The sequence below is a fragment of the Nerophis lumbriciformis genome, linkage group LG07 (assembly GCF_033978685.3).
Source record: "Nerophis lumbriciformis linkage group LG07, RoL_Nlum_v2.1, whole genome shotgun sequence".
Lineage (NCBI taxonomy): Eukaryota > Metazoa > Chordata > Actinopteri > Syngnathiformes > Syngnathidae > Nerophis > Nerophis lumbriciformis.
Window position 1 is genome coordinate 12,827,118 of NC_084554.2, and position 17,735 is coordinate 12,844,852.

Consider the following 17,735-nt stretch of genomic DNA (forward strand, 5'->3'; position numbering starts at 1 on the left):
TAAAGGACGTGACAATCAGTGGTTTACATCGGACATGTCAGATTTATTGCATGAGCGTAATGCTGCTTGGGCCAGGGCACGCAAGTCAGGGTTAGAAGCAGATTGGTTGAATTTTAGACAATTAAGAAATCAATTTACCTCTCTCCTTCGGAAAGTCAAATCAGAATTTTATTTCTCCACAACAACTGAAAATCTCAAACACCCAAAGAAGTTTTGGAAAATCATCAAATCTTTGTCCGGCTGCTGTAATTCAGTCAATCTCCCACCTAGTATACTTGTTGATGGTGTCAGAGTAAGTGACAGAAGAGAAATGGGTAGTCATTTTAATAATCATTTTATTTCCTCTGGTTTTCTCTACAATTCTGACAACTCTACTGAAGCTCCGCTAACTCCGGAAAGAACCGTTGAAAATACCCAGGTTTTTAACTTTACGCCCTTTACCACAACAGAGGTCACGAGGGCTCTAAAACAACTTAAACCTAGAAAGCCAGCTGGCTCAGATAAGTTGGAGCCGCTCTTTTTAAAGTTAGCAGCTGAAATTATAGCTGAACCACTGACTCACATTTTTAACCTTACTCTAATTTCAAATGAAATCTCTTTGGATTGGAAATCTGCCCTTGTAATCCCCCTATTAAAAGGAGGTGACCCTAGTAATCTAAATAATTACAGACCGATCTCTAAACTCTCTGTTCTGGCAAAAGTGCTTGAATCCCTTATCAGTGAACAGATAAAAGACTTTTTGGACACCAATTTTATTCTGTCACCATTTCAGTCAGGTTTTCGTAGAAATCACAGTACTGTTACTGCTGCTATGAAGTTTATAAATGATGTAACTGAAGCTCTTGACAAGAAGCAGTGCTGTCTGTCCCTCTTTATTGACTTTTCAAAGGCATTTGATACTGTTGATCATGTCATTTTAATCAAACGTCTTTCAGCTATTGGTTTTTCTCAGCAAGCAGTTGGATGGTTTGCAAATTACCTCACAAGTAGAACTCAGGCTGTTCAGATAGAAGGTTCCTCCTCGGACGTACTGCAAGTGAAAAAGGGTGTCCCTCAAGGTTCTGTGTTGGGCCCCTTATTATTCACTATTTACATAAATAATCTTGGACAGAATATTCCGAACTCAACTTTCCATTTCTATGCTGATGATACTGTCATATACTGCACAGCACCCACTCTTGCTGAGGCTTTTAAATATCTACAACATGCATTTGACAGAGTACAAGAACAACTTTGCTATCTTCAAATGGTTTTAAATGCAGAGAAAACAAAGTGTATGCTCTTTACCACATCAAAAACTGTAAGATCATCACTGTGTGAGAACATTTTAACAAGAAATGGGCAACAAATTATGTTAGTATCTGCTTTTAAATATTTAGGATTTTTAATTGATGACCACTTGAGTTTTAAGGAGCACATTCAGTATGTTGTAAAACAACTGAAACTTTTACTGGGATTTTATTATAGAAACAAGTCTTGCTTTTCTTTTACTGTGAAACAGAAATTGGTGGAAACAACCTTTTTACCTGTTATTGACTATGGAGATGTGTTGTACATGAATGCTACTGCTGCTTGTCTCCACAAGCTGGATAGTGTGTACCATGGGGCACTGAGATTCATCACCAACTGCGCTCCCCTTACTCACCATTGTGTGTTATACTCAATGGTTAACTGGACATCTTTATGTGCTCGACGCCTCAATCATTTGTATGTTTTCATCTACAAAACCATTCTGGGTATCACTCCATCTTATCTGTCTTGTCTTTTAACAAAGAAACAAGGAAGTCACAATCTTCGTTCAATGAATGTTCTGCAATTTGTCGTCCCCAAAGTAAGAACTGAACTGGGCAAGAAAGCATTTAGGTTTTCAGCACCGAAGGCTTGGAATAACCTACAATCGAACATTAAACTTCAAACCCTAGTTACGTTGAATGAGTTTAAAGCTTCTGTGAAAGGATTGCAGTCTACCTTGTCTGTATGCACATGTGTCATGTGAGCAAGTTTTAATGTTGTAAATGTCATGTTTTATGTATTTGTTTACTGTTTTTAATGTAACCTTGCTGCTGCCCTCTTGGCCAGGTCTCCCTTGGAAAAGAGATCTTTGATCTCAATGGGATTTTACCTGGTTAAATAAAGGCTAATAATAATAAATAAATTCATCTTACCTCACTGAATACCACTGATTTTCACACACTTTTTTGTCATACGTGTAGCTATGATAAAGGACACATGTTTTGGCGTGTTTTATTATTCATAGTTTGCTTAACAGTACCGTAGTTTTCGGACTATAAGTCGCTCCGGAGTATAAGTCGCACCGGCCGAAAACGCATAATAAAGAAGGGAAAAAACATATATAAGTCGCACTGGAGTATAAGTCGCATTTTTTTGGCGAAATTTATTTGATAAAACCCAACACCAAGAATAGACATTTGAAAGGCAATTTAAAATAAATAAAGAATAGTAAACAACAGGCTGAATAAGTGTACGTTATATGAGGCATAAATAACCAACTGAGAAGGTGCCTGGTATGTTAACGTAACATATTATGGTAAGAGTCATTCAAAGAACTATAACATATAGAACATGCTATACGTTTACCAAACAATCTGTCACTCCTAATCGCTAAATCCCATGAAATCTTATACGTCTAGTCTCTTACATGAATGAGCTAAATAATATTATTTGATATTTTACGTAGGCCCTGCGATGAGGTGGCGACTTGTCCAGGGTGTACCCCGCCTTCCGCCCGATTGTAGCTGAGATAGGCTCCAGCGCCCCCCGCGACCCCAAAGGGAATAAGCGGTAGAAAATGGATGGATGGATGGATATTTTACGTAATGTGTTAATAATTTCACACATAAGTCACTCCTGAGTATAAGTCACACCCCCGGCCAAACTATGGAAAAAACTGCGATTTATAGTCCGAAAAATACGGTAATAGAATATTCTTACATGCTATAAGTGACCGGACGTCCGAGATCAAAACTGGGAATATAATCCCTGAGAAGGGGGAAAAAACGGTCAGCTATTTTTAAGTTGAAGAAACAAAATGATTAGGTTATATATACATGCAATTATCCTACATAAACAATGTATGAATACATTAGATATTTATATATCTTAGGGACCTATAGACTGTATCTCTGTTGCTGCAGCAACAGAGAGTTTATTTTGTCTTGACACTTTGTATTACATTCTTCCCTTAAATGATCATGTTTACAGTGACTGTTTTATATGTATTTTTTATGTACGTCGCTTTGGATAAAAGCGTCTGCCAAATACTTAAACATAAACATATATAAAGACCTGAAAGTCTTTATATCAGCTAAAACCACCAATCTGTTTCACTGGATTCAGAATAAAACCAAATTCTGTCTTACAATCTTTATCTTCATCATTTATTTCAACTTTATGTAATTCAAGTATGACATTTTTAAATGTAATCAATTTCATTGACAAGCAATTCTATTATGGTCATACTCTTGTTTGCTAGCGGCTATGATTTCAGTACTATTGAAGATCTTTGCTCCTTCTCAACTCTGTGGTAATATTCTTTTCACAAAATACAACCAATAGTGCGTTAATGTTAAATCTTGCTTGTGAAAAGTTATCCCCCCATTCCTATTTTCAACAGTCCGCTCATTTGAGCAGGAAAACGCTGAACACAATCTTTGTTTTCTACCTGTCAACTGTCAGTTTAGGCTGCTCGCCGGCTCCTCATTACCACTTCAAGATGGCGGCGCAATTTCTCGCGTCACAGCAGCCAATGCTGCGTCTACTTATAAGATGTCTATGGTCACAACGGTCCCAAATCCTCATAATAGCGCACAAATGTCGTGCAAAGAGTGCTAGGAAGAGCAAAAGTGTGGTTTTGAGCTGCAGTTCTGTGAAATAATAATGCACCAAAAATAAAATATGTACTAAACAATGATTTATTCTTTCCTATATACATGTTGATATTTTTATATTGTGTTAGTTATACATCAAGAGAATAATCCTTGTGTAGACTAGTGGTTCTTAACCTTGTTGGAGGTACCGAAACCCACCACTTTCATATGCGCATTCACCGAACTCTTCTTTAGTGAAAAATAAAATGTTTTTTTTTTTCAAATTCAAGACAAAGTTATATGTTTTTGGTAACACTTTAGTATGGGGAACATATTCAAAGTAACAAAGACTTAATTTAGAGTTATTTGGTTAGGGTTAGAGGGTTAGGGCCAGGGTTAGAGGGTTAGGGTTATAATAAGGCCATGCAGAATAAGGCATTAATAAGTACTTAATAATGACTAGTTAAGAGCCAATATGTTACTAATTTGCATGTTAATAAGCAACTAATTAATGGTGAATATGTTCCCCATACTAAAGTGTTACCATGTTTTTTTTACTGGTACATAAAATGAACCCTGCATGAACATCACCTTGTTCAAACAACAAAACCAACACAGTACATAAACTCACAACAAATTACACACCTGCAAATCAGTCTGACTTCTGCTGTTGCCGTATTCGTAATACGGCGATAGGGAGAAGTTTTTATTTACACGATAAGTCGGGTGTGTCTTGACCTCCGCCGAACCCCTGAGCCCGACTCACCGAACCCCTTGGGTTCGATCGAACCCAGGTTAAGAACCACTGGTGTAGACTCTTATTAATTTTTAGGTTAGGCCTAAGTGCTGTTTACAATCTATCCATCCTCATTTCGTCCATTTTCAGTCCCTCAACATGATCTTCATCCTTTTATTCATGCATTTATCCATCAACAATATGTCAACTCATCCAGCAATCTTCCTTGTCAAATGGTATTATTTTTCTATAAACTTTTCTATAACCTGTCCGGTTTGGGGACGTTTGAAGCCAGATTAATTGATTCATTCAGCGAAGCGTTGCAAAAATCGTCCTTGCATCTGACTTGCTGCTAAAAGGAAGAAAATTAATCTTTAATAAAATCAAAATGTTAATCCTTTCCACAACAACCCCTCATAAATTAGAGTTGTTATGAAATAATAAATGCTGGGATCCTTCACTGATGACAATCATTGTCTTCTATAAACAATAATAATGGGTATTCTGATTTACAGTGTCACCAACATGCGCACACCGACACAAGCTGACAGTAAGAACTTGACGTAGTACCAGGACTCACCCATGGGAGGCAGCAGTGTGTCACTCAGACTTGGAAAAAAAAACGAAGAGCTATGCTAAAATGTAGCTTATGTTATGCTTATGTATGCATTAACGATTTGGACACTCAGGTGGCCTCCTGAGTGGTTCAAACTTGATCTTAACTGTTTTCTGCCTTTTTAAAAGCCCGCGTTTTTGAAATGTTTAATCCCCTTTATATCTGACGATTGATTTTAATGTCAGCATCGTGAGTGTGACAGCGATTATCAGAGGTGGGACCAAGTCATTGTTTTGCAAGTCACAAGTAAGTCTCAAGTCTTTGCCCTCAAGTCCGAGTCAAGTCCCGAGTCAAGACAGGCAAACCCCGAGTCAAGTCCAAAGTCAAGACTGGAAAGTCTCAAGTCAAGTCCTAAGTCCTGCATTTTGAGTTTCGAGTCCTTTCAAGTCCTTTTAACCACAGACTAATATATTAACACAGATTGTGTATGCTTTTCAAACGCTGTATTTATTTATTAAAACAAGTGCATTTTAAATTGCAGGAAAGAAAATTGTGCTGACATTGCACTTTATAATAGCACTATTAACCAGTCATTTTAAACATTAACTCATTCCTTTACAGAACAAACACATTGAAAAATAAAGTGCAAATGTACTTATTTGTACAAAAGTGTTAACATTGAAAAAACATGACATATACGTGAACATAACAAAAAAGTTGTACTTTTTATATGTCAGGGCCCTATGCTGCATTGCATTTGCAAAAGACCAAATTAGCCAAGAGTCTGTCAGTCATTTGTGCACGATGGGGGCGTAGTATGATGCCACCATGGCTGAAAACTCGCTCCACTGGAGCACTGGAGGCAGGCACTGCCAAGACTCTCATGGCCACTCGGAACAGTGAAGGAAGAGTCTTCATGTTCAATGCCCAGAACAAAAGGGGGGAGAGAGTTGTTTTGGGTTGGTGCACTACTTGTAAGTGTATCTTGTGTTTTTTATGTTGATTTAATTAAAAAAAAAAAAAAAAAAATCTTGTGCGGCCCGATACCAATCGATCCACGGACCAGTACCGGGCTGCGGCCCGGTGGTTGGGGACCACTGAGGTAAACAACCAACAGTATGTCAGAAAGCTAGCTAAAACGGTACACATATTCATAATATAGTATACATTTTAACTGACCTTTATTTTACTATTTTTGTCTTTTTTTAGGTGGCTAAAATACGCGGTGCTGCTGACCGCCGTCTAACGTTACGTGTGATATATTGACTAACGTAACCCTGCTTGAAAAAAATCACTGAACAAAAAGTATGAATAAGGTAGTGAACTGCAACAGATTCCCGTGTTTGCAATAACGTTATAACGTTAGCAGTGAGTTTACAGCCTCACTGATTTAACTACACAGCAAATAAAAGTCACGTTACTTAGCCAATAAACGTTATCTTTCATTCAAAACTTACCGTTCTTTGTGCAACTTCAAATGCCGGACGAAGTTGGAAGTTGTTTCCTCTCCATCAGTAATTTTCGAACCGCATGTGTTGCATACTGCAAACCGTTTTGTGTTGACCACCTCGTAATTTTTATACCCAAACAAAATTATTTTAGGTATCATTTTTTGTTCACTGGCGTGTGGTTTGGACATGTCTTCTTCCTTGGTTGTCCTGCAATTTGATTGGATGAATGCTGTGTGATGAAAACAAAGTAGATCTAATTTGATTGGCTGTTGTACTGAGACCACACCAGCTGACACACGCAACGCTGATAGACAAGTACACAATGAAAAATACGGGGCGCTCCCGAATAACTTTTTCATCTTTGGGTTTTGGGGAAAGTAGCAAGTCATGTCAATTCAAAAGGCTCAAGTCCAAGTGAAGTCACAAGTCATTGATGTTAAAGTCTAAGTCGAGTTGCAAGTCTTTTTACATTTTGTCAAGTCGAGTCTAAAGTCATCAAATTCATGACTCGAGTCTGACTCGAGTCCAAGTCATGTGACTCGAGTCCACACCTCTGGCGATTATTGTGCGATATCACCGATTTTTTTCCCGGATACGATATGAGTACAATTCAGGCTGGCATCGGTGACACCGATACTGTGTGCAAATATACCTAGAGCAGGGGTGTCAACCTCATTTTAGCTCCGGGGCCACATGGAGGAAAATCTATTCCCAAGTGGGCCGTAATGGTAAAATCATGACGTGATAACTCAAAAATAAAGACAACTCCAGGTTGTTTACTTTGTTTTACTTTGACCAAAAATAGTACAAGGACATTATGAAAACGTACAAATCACAAATAATCCTCTGGACAAAACATTTCCAAGTTTTTTTTTAATTCTGAGGAAATTGGTGCAGTTTCAAAAATACAATGAAGAACACAATGAGCTTACACTTTGTCTCAGTGTATCTACAAAGCTAGGATTAAACTTTAAATCACAGTCTTTCTGGGATTGAACAAAAAGTAAAGTAAAGTAAAGTACCAATGATTGTCACACACACTCTAGGTGTGGTGAAATTTGTCCTCTGCATTTGACCCATCCCCTTGTTCACTCCCTGGAAGGTGAGGGCAGCAGTGGGCAGCAGTGGTGCCGCGCCCGGAAATCATTTTTGGTGATTTAACCCCCAATTCCAACCCTTGATGCTGAGTGCCAAGCAGGGAGATAATGGGTCAGATTTTTATAGTCTTTGGTATGACTCGTTTGAACTCATAAAAAACACAACATTTGACCTCTTCGAGGTATCAATACCTCCTTTGTCAAGTCCACGTATCAATCCTCCTAACTCAACGAACCGTAAGAAACTCAGGTAAAAACTATTCAAAAGGATTACGTTTTCTCGTTTTTGACAGAGACATTATGGGTGCCAAATAACGATGTGTTCGAAGCAGAAGACATAAAACGGCAGGTTTTAAGTTTCATATGGGTCGAGGGAGAGGAGCCGCAGCCACGCTTTATTTTGTACCTCTTGCTAGTCCTAACAGAATTGCTATTGTGACATGGGGAGTACTCAGAGAGTATGGGGTATCGGACTGTCTAATTGTGGGGGTCCGCCTTCTCTACGATCAGTGTCAGAGCTTGGTCTGCATTGCCGGCAGTAAGTCGGACACGTTTCCAGTGAGGGTTAGACTCTGCCAAGGCTGCCCTTTGTCACCGATTCTGTTCATAACTTTTATGGACAGAATTTCTAGGCGCAGTCAAGGCGTTGAGGGGATCTGGTTTGGTGGCTGCAGGATTAGGTCTCTGCTTTTTGCAGATGATGTGGTCCTGATGGCTTCATCCGGCCAGGATCTTCAGCTCTCACTGGATCGGTTCGCAGCCGAGTGTGAAGCGACTGGGATGAGAATCAGCACCTCCAAGTCTGAGTCCATGGTTCTCGCCCGGAAAAGGGTGGAGCGCCAACTCCGGGTTGGCGAGGAGACCCTGCCCCAAGTGGAGGAGTTCAAGTACCTCGGAGTCTTGTTCAGGAGTTAGGGAAGAGTGGATGGTGAGATCGACAGGCGGATCGGTGCGGCGTCTCAGGTAATGCAGACGCTGTATCGATCCGTCGTGGTGAAGACGGAGCTGAGCCGGAAGGCAAAGCTCTCAATTTACCGGTCAATCTACGTTCCCATTCTCACCTATGGTCATGAGCTTTGGGTTATGACCGAAAGGACAAGATCACGGGTACAAGCGGCCGAAATTAGTTTCCTCCGCCGGGTGGCGGGGCTCTCCCTTAGAGATAGGGTGAGAAGCTCTGTCATCCAGGGGGAGCTCAAAGTAAAGCCGCTGCTCCTCCACATCGAGAGGAGCCAGGTGAGGTGGTTCGGGCATCTGGTCAGGATGCCACCCGATCGCCTCCACAGGGAGGTGTTTAGGGCACGTCCGACCGGTAGGAGGCCGCGGGGAAGACCCAGGACACGTTAATAATAATAATAATAAATAATGGATTAGATTTTATATAGCGCTTTTCTATTATTAGATACTCAAAGCGCTCACAGAGAAGTGGGAAGTCATCATTCATTCACACCTGGTGGTGGTAAGCTACATTTGTAGCCACAGCTGCCCTTGGGTAGACTGACAGAAGCGAGGCAGACAGTTTGCGCCTACGGCCCCCCCGACCACCACCTATCATTCATTCATCATTCATTCACCAGTGTGAGCGGCACCGGGGGAAAGGGTGAAGTATCCTGCCCAAGGACACAACGGCAGCGATTTTTGGATGTCAAGAAGCGGGGAGCGAACCTGCAACCCTCAGGTTTCTGGCACGGCCGCTCTACCCACTACGTTGGGAAGACTATGTCTCCCGGCTGGCCTGGGAACGCCTCGGGATCCCCCAGGAAGAGCTGGACGAAGTGGCTGGGGAGAGGAAAGTCTGGGCTTCCGTGCTTAGGCTGCTGCCCCCGCGACCCGACCTCGGATAAGCGGAAGAAGATGGATGTATGGATGGACATCCAGTGGACACATTTAGAACAGCAGTTTCTTTCTGTTAAAAAAAAATGGAGCTGATTTTAATACTTGGCAAACTCATCACGCAGGCCGGATAAAACCTGTCCGTACGTTTGACACCCCTGACCTAGAGTGTCTGGCAAACTGTAAGAAGTAAGTTATTTCGAGTGTTACGGCTCTTGAGAAACGATTTTCAAATGACATAAAATCAATAGGCGAAACAAAGGATGGCTTTATTCTGCACTGAATGCGTTATCTTATTTACATTCAACTCTGTGTCTCCAAATAGCCTACAATAAAATGATACATACTCATGCTGTTTTGTAATACTGAGTGACTAACTTTAATTGCCAGTTCTTAAATAAATAAATGACAAAAAAATGACTGAGCACAGTACAGCAGTGTGCAGGTGCGGTTGCGCATTACGTACGTACCTAGACCAGGGGTGTCAAACTAATTTTAGATCGGGGGCCACATGGAGAAAAATCTACTTCCAAGTGGGCCAGACTGGTAAAATCATGGCACGATAACTTAAAAATAAAGACAACTTCAGATTGTTTTCTTTGTTTAAAAATAGAACAAGCACATGTACAAATCATAATGTTGTTGTTGTTTTTTTTACACTTACATGTTGCGGTTTATCATTTATTTATCGTTATTTATATTTTCTGAACAAATTGGGTGATAATGTTCATCAGTCAACTCATTGGTGTTAATTTTCAATCTATCAAGATAAAAAATTATATCAAAATCAAATTACAGGATGTTATTTATGTAGTTTGATCATTTTCCTTGACTGATGTACTAACATCATGTGGTTTATTTTGTATATATGTAGATACAAAAGATACAAAAAATTGCTATTGCGACATCCAGTGGACACATTTAGAACAGCTGTTTATTTTATTTAAAAAATTTCAGGTTAATTTTTAATACTTAGCAAACTCATGCCGAGGGCCGGATAAAACCTGTTTGCGGGCCTGATCCGGCCCTCGGGTCATACGTTTGACACCCCTGACCTAGGAGGAAGAAAAAGTAGTTCTCGTTTCATTGAAAGAACATCCCAATGATTTAGTTACCTTACATTGTGTTCCTGTTAATGATATACATTAACTCAAATAACTTAAGTATCAAAAAGTATGAGTATTTAGATTTGAGGAACTTGGTATTGGATGTGTCGATATTTGGAGGTGTCGATATTTCAGTATCGATCCATGTCCGTGTTCATTAGCACAGTGTTTTTCAACCACTGTGCCGCAGCACACTAGTGTGCCGGGAGATAAAGTCTGGTGTGCCGTGGGAGATTATCTAATTTCACCTATTTGGGTTAAACATTTTTTTGTGGGAAACCAGTAATTGTAGTCTGCAAATTATGTGTTGTTGTTGAGTGTCGGTGCTGTCTAGAGCTTGGCAAAGTAACCGTGTAATACTCTTCCATATCAGTAGGTGGCAGCCGGTAGCTAATTGCTTTGTAGATGTCGGAAACAGCGGGAGGCAGAGTGCAGATAAAAAGGTATCTAATGCTTAAACCAAAAATAAACAAAAGGTGACTGCCCCTTAGAAAAGGCATTGAAGCTTAGGGATGGCTATGCAGAACAAAACTAAAACTGAACTGGCTACAAAGTGGAGTTGTGTTGTACATGAATGCTACTGCTGGTTGTCTCCGCAAGCTGGATAGTGTGTACCAAGGTGCACTGAGATTCATCACCAACTGCGCTCCCCTTACTCACCATTGTGTGTTATACTCAATGGTTAACTGGACATCTTTATGTGCTCGACGCCTCAATCATTGGTATGTTTTCATCTACAAAACCATTCCGGGTATCACTCCATCTTATCTGTCTTGTCTTTTAACAAAGAAACAAGGAAATCACAATCTTCGTTCAATGAATGTTCTGCAATTTGTCGTCCCCAAAGTAAAGAACTGAACTGGGCAAGAAAGCATTTAGGTTTTCAGCACCGAAGACTTGGAATAACCTACAATCGAATCTTCAACTTCAAACCCTTGTTACTTTAGATGAGTTTAAAGCTTCTTTGAAAGGTTTGCAGTCTACCTTGTCTGTATGCACATGTGTTATGTGAGCAAGTTTTAATGTTGTAAATTTGATGTTTTATGTGTTGTTTACTGTTTTTAATGTAACCTTGCTGCTGCCCTCTTGGCCAGGTCTCCCTTGGAAAAGAGATCTTTGATATCAATGGGATTTCACCTGGTTAAATAAAGGCTAAATAAAATAAATAAAAACTAAACAAAAACAGAATGCTGGACGACAGCAAAGACTTACTGTGGAGCAAAGAAGGCGTCCACAATGTACATCCGAACATGACATGACAATCAACAAAGTCCCCACAAAGAAGGATAAAAGCAACTGAAATATTCTTGATTGCTAAAACAAAGTAGATGGAAGACATGAAACTGCTACAGGAAAATACCAAAAAAAAAGAGAAAAAGCCACCAAAATAGAACTAAAACACTACACACAGGAAAACAGCAAAAAACTCCAAATAAGTCCCGGTGTGACACGGGCTCCAGTACTCTGGAATGCCCTCCCGGTAACAGTTAGAGACGCTACCTCAGTAGAAGCATTTAAGTCCCATCTTAAAACTCATTTGTATACTCTAGCCTTTAAATAGACCCCCTTTTTAGACCAGTTGATCTGCCATCTCTTTTCTGCGCTGCCCCCCTCTCCCTCGTGTGGGGGGTGGGGGGATGGGTGCACGGGTCCGGTGGCCATGGATGAAGTGCTGGCTGTCCAGAGTCGGGACCCGGGGTGGACCGCTCGCCTGTGCATCGGTTGGGGACATCTCTACGCTGCTGACCTGTCTCCGCTCGGGATGGTCTCCTGCTGGCCCCACTATGGACTGGACTCTCACTATTATGTTAGATCCACTATGGACTGGACTCTCACACTATTATGTTAGATCGACTATGGACTGGACTCTCACACTATTATGTTAGATCCACTATGGACTGGACTCTCACTATTATGTTAGATCCACTATGGACTGGACTCTCACACTATTATGTTAGATCCACTATGGACTGGACTCTCACACTATTATGTTAGATCCACTATGGAATGGACTCTCACAATATTATGCTAGATCCACGCGACGTCGATTGTACCGGGGGGGGGGGGGGGGGGGGGTCCCCACGGTCCCCACGGTCCCCACGGTCCCCACATCTGCGGTCCTCTCCAAGGTTTCTCATTGTCCCATAGGGTTGACTTTTTCCTTGCCCTGATGTGGGATCTGAACCGAGGATGTCGTTGTGGCTTGTGCAGCCCTTTGAGACACTTTTGATTTAGGGCTATATAAATAAACATTGATTGATTGATTGATGTGACAGGTGGTGACAGTACACCTACTTTGGGACAAGAGCTACATTGATGCATGGTTGGTTATGGTTTAAAGTCATATCCAACAATTGCGACAACGACTTTTTACTGTCATCTGAGTTTCGTTTTTTTAATGATTTCTGCTAGTGGTGGGCCTCCGCATTTTTTCAACGCAATAAACGTGCCTTGGCTCAAAAAAGGTTAAAAAACATTGCATTAGCATCACTGCTAATCAGATACGTGTGTTTCCTAACATGGCGTGTTTCCGGTTGATGGCCGCCAGATGGCGGTGTTTCCACGGACATACAACCCGATGCTCATGGCGTGGAAATCAAGATAGTGTCTGTAGGAATGTCCACGGTCAGTCAAAGGAGGACATGCAGGCAGAGCCGCTCAGCGTAGTCGGAAGAATGTTGTCTTTTTGGCGGAGACTCGGCGGAAGCGGGTAATAATAGGAGTTGTGTTGAGATCATGGCGGAGGGTGCAGGGGGAGCAACAAGACGAGTGTGTCACATGGCAACCGCACCACCTTTCACCTGCTTTTGGACGGTGTGAAGACGCAGCGGCGACATGTCCAGAGACAGCATGACGGCCGTACGAGGAGCCCACCCCCCGGCAGCGAGCGCCACGGCGCATAAAGAGAACGGCCACGCCGCACCGAGCACCTCCCAGGCCGGCGCCCGCTCCCAGCGCCCCTCTGCGGGGAACACGCCCGATGACACCCCGGGGTCGGCCACCGGCCAGCTGACGCAGACGTGGCTCGACTTCGCCAAGACCTTTGTGCTCATTTTCCCTGTTTACGCGCTGGGATACTTTGACTTCAGCTTCAGCTGGATGTTGATAGGACTTGTGGTTTATTTCTGCTGGAGGACAAACGCGGGAGGGAAGAGAAGCCGCCTTAACCGAGCCTTGACGTTCCTGGAGCGCGAAGACAGCAGCCTCACACCGGGTCTGACCATCTCGGACCTGCCGCCATGGGTGAGCATGTTGTCTTCTTCTTCTTCTCAACTTTGACGCCAGCTAAGACTGGAGGTGTAAAGCTGTGATGGAGAAGCAGCTGTCCACTAAAGAGCACCTAAATCCAGCAGGGGACAACCAATGGAAAAGTGCACACCACATTCTTTTGGGACGGTGCTCTCTGACTTGTTATCAACACATAGGACTAATACACTTCTTTATCATATAGCCATGACACTTTTTAAAATCTGGGATATCATTAGGACTCCTTTTTATTATTGCGATATCAGCTTATAGTGCACAATCTGCATCCTGATTCCTCACCAATATGCAACGTCTTCTTCTTTGACCCAAAAATGGCCGCTATGTTGGCCAAAGACCCTTGCATGGGATGGGACTAGACCAGCGGTGTCAAACTCATTTTAGATCGGAAAAATCTACTCCCTAGTGGGCCAGACTGGTAAAATCACGGCACGATAACTTAAAAATAATGACAACTTCCGATTGTTTTCTTTGTTTAAAAATATAATAAGCACATGTACAAATCATAATATTGTTGTTGTTTTTTTACACGTACATGTTGCGAATAATCATTTATTTGTCGTTATTTATATTTTCTGACTATATTATGTGATAATGTTCATCAGTCAACTCATTGGTGTTAATTTTCAATCTATCAAGATAAAGAATTATAGTTTTACTGTAAAAAAAAAACTGGCCAGAATTTTAGCGGTACCATTTTTCTAATTTATAGTAAGTTAGTGTGTAAAAACCACCCTAAATGTTATGGTAAAATTCTGGCGACTGCGCTGCCAATTTTTGACAGTAAAAGGAACAGACTTTTTTTCCAGTACATCTTGCAGGCAAATGTAAATAACAGTAAAAGTTGCGTGTTTGTTGTCATTGTTACCCACATTGAATTGTACATCATTGTTGTTGTTGTTGTTGTCATGATCTGTGGTCCGGATCATGTTTTTGTTTTTTCTGTTAGTTTTGGACTCCTTTAGTTCCTGTTTGTGACACCTGAGTTTGGTTTGGTTGCCATGGCTGCTTATTGTTTTCACCTGCCTCTGGTGTTCGGGACGCTCACCTGTCTTTAATCAGAGGCGTTATTTAAGCCTGCCAGGGGTGTCAAACTAATTTTAGATCGGAAAAATCTACTAAGTGGGCCAGACTGGTAAAATCACGGCACGATAACTTAAAAATAAAGACAACTTCAGATTGTTTTCTTTGTTTAAGAATAGAACAAGCACATGTACAAATCATAATGTTGTTAGTTTTTTTTTTTTACACGTACATGTTGCGGTTAATCATTTATTTGTCGTTATTTATATTTTCGGAACATATTATGTGATAATGTTCATCAGTCAACTCATTGGTGGTAATTTTCAATCCATTAAAATCAAATTACAGGATGTTATTTATGTAGTTTGATAATTTTCCTCGACTCATAGACATCTTATAAGTAGACGCAGCATTGGCTGCTGTTCCGCGAGAAATTGGGCCACCATCTTGAAGTGGTGATGAGGAGCCGGCGAGCAGCCTAAACTGACAGTTGACAGGTAGAAAACAAAGATGCCGGGCTGGTGTTCGGCGTTTTCCTACTCAAATGAGCGGACTGTTGAAAATAGGAATCGGGGGATTGTTTTTCACAATTAAGATTTAACATTAACGTACTATTGGTTGTATTTTGTGAAAAGAATATTACCACAGAGTTGAGAAGGAGCAAAGATCTTCAATAGTACTGAAATCGTAGCCGCTAGCAAACAAGAGTATGACCATAATAGTATTTAGCTGATATAAAGACTTTCAGGTGTTTATATATGTTTATGTTTAAGTATTTGGCAGACGCTTTTATCCAAAGTGACATACATATAAAACAATCACTGTAAACATTATCATTTAAGGGAAGAATGTAATACAAAATATCAATACAAAGTGTCAAGACAGAATAAACTCTCTGCTGCTGCACCAACAGAGATACAGTCTATAGGTCCCTAAGATATATAGATATCTAATGTATTCATACATTGTTTATGTAGGATATACGCATGTATATATAATCTAATCATATTGTTTCTTCAACTTAATAATAGCTGACCGTTTTTTTCCCCCTTCTCTGGGATTATATTCCCAGTTTTTATCTCGGACGTCTGGTCACTTATAGCATATAAGAATATTCTATTACTGTTAAGCAAACTATGAATAATAAAAGACACCAAAACATGTGTCCTTTATCATAGCGACACGTACGACAAAAAAACGCGTGAAAATCAGTGGTATTCAGTGAGGTAAGATTAATTAAATGCGCTGACAGTTCATTGCTCCTGGCAAATGAATTGCACTGAGTGGAGCGGGTCACCACTCCAAGATGGCGGCCCTGCGTCTCGTCAGCGCAGTAACGCTTGATGCTGCGTCTACTTTTAAGATATCTATGGATGTACTAACATCATGTGATTTATTTTGTACATATGTAGCATCATCTATAAAGATACAAAAAATTGCTATTGCGACATCCTGTGGACACATTTAGAACAGCGGTCTCTTTCATACAAAAATTTCAGGTTAATTTTTATACTTGGCAAACTCATGCCGCGGGCCGGATAAAACCTGTTCGCGGGCCTGATCCAGCCCTCGGGCCGTACATTTGACACCCCTGACCTAGGAGGAAGAAAAAGTAGTTCTGGTTTCATTTAAACAACATCGCAATGATTTGGTTACTTTACATTGTGTTCCGGGCAGCACGGTGAAACAGAGGTTAGTGCATGTGCCTCACAATACCTTTGCATGGGATGGGACTAGACCAGGGGTGTCAAACTCATTTTAGATCGGGGGCCACATGGAGAAAAATCTACTCCCAAGTGGGCCAGGCTGGTAAAATCACGGCATGATAACTTAAAAATAAAGACAACTTCAGATTGTTTTCTTTGTTTAAGAATGTACAAATCATAATGTTGTTGTGGTTTTTTTACACTTACATGTTGCGGTTAATAGTATTCTATATTTATTTGTTGTTATTTATACTTTCTGAATAAATTATGTGATAATGTTCATCAGTCAACTCATCGGTGTTAATTTTCAATCTATCAAAATAAAAAAATAATATCAAAATCAAATTACAGGATGTTATTTATGGAGTTTGCTCATTTTCCTGGACTGGTGCACTAACTAACATCATGTGTTTTTTTTTGTTTTGTTTTTTTACGTATGTAATCTCATCTACAAAGATACAAAGAATTGCTTTTGCGACATCCAGTGGACACATTAGGAACAGGTGTTTCTTTCATTCAAAAATTCCAGGTTAATTTTTATACTTAGCGAACTCATAACGCGGGTCGGACAAAACCTGTTCGCGGGCCTGATCCGGCCCTCGGCCCGTACGTTTGACACCCCAGGACTAGACAGTGTTGAAAGCAGGTGTTAACAGAGGAGGACAAAGTCAAACATTGTCCTTATGTGACCTCATACTCGCTCACAATGTTGTGACCGATGGTGCAGGCCTCTTGTAAAAGTTACAAGATCCTTTCCGCTGAGTCGGATGAGGACGCTGTGATGGTTCAGATGTTCTGGTGGTGAGGAGCAAGGTGGGCTGGGAGCACTGAAATATGGAGGCTATACCTTTTGGCTGTCTCACAAATGGACATTTCCACTGTTTGTGTCTCTAAAGCCGCACTAGTTCTCCAGTCTTGGTGGACTTTTGATGAAGCTGTTCCTGCACTAACTCTGCTAACTAACTAAACTAAATCATTAAGCACTTTAATGTGACACTTAGAGCAGAATAGGATCAATGTGCCGCTACCAACTCGTCAGCGTATTAGTTACACCTGCACATTCCAATTAGGGATGCACCAATATGAAAATATAATATCATGATTACTATCTATCATGGTATTGTTTAATATGCTCA

At 40.9% G+C, this 17,735-nt stretch overlaps 1 protein-coding gene across 4 annotated transcripts in view; it reads left to right on the plus strand.

The window, feature by feature from the left end:
* The first annotated feature begins 13,124 nt into the window (after positions 1-13,124).
* The window catches only part of esyt2b (extended synaptotagmin-like protein 2b), a 93,933-nt gene continuing 89,322 nt past the window's right edge, over positions 13,125-17,735 (plus strand). For 3 of the 4 annotated variants that reach the window (XM_061965799.1, XM_061965800.1, XM_061965801.1), the window contains exon 1: positions 13,125-13,849. In XM_061965799.1, the coding sequence (XP_061821783.1) occupies positions 13,442-13,849 (408 nt within the window). In that variant the 5' untranslated portion in view covers positions 13,125-13,441. The remainder of the gene's footprint in view (positions 13,850-17,735) is intronic. The other variant, XM_061965803.1, reaches the window with a different exon arrangement.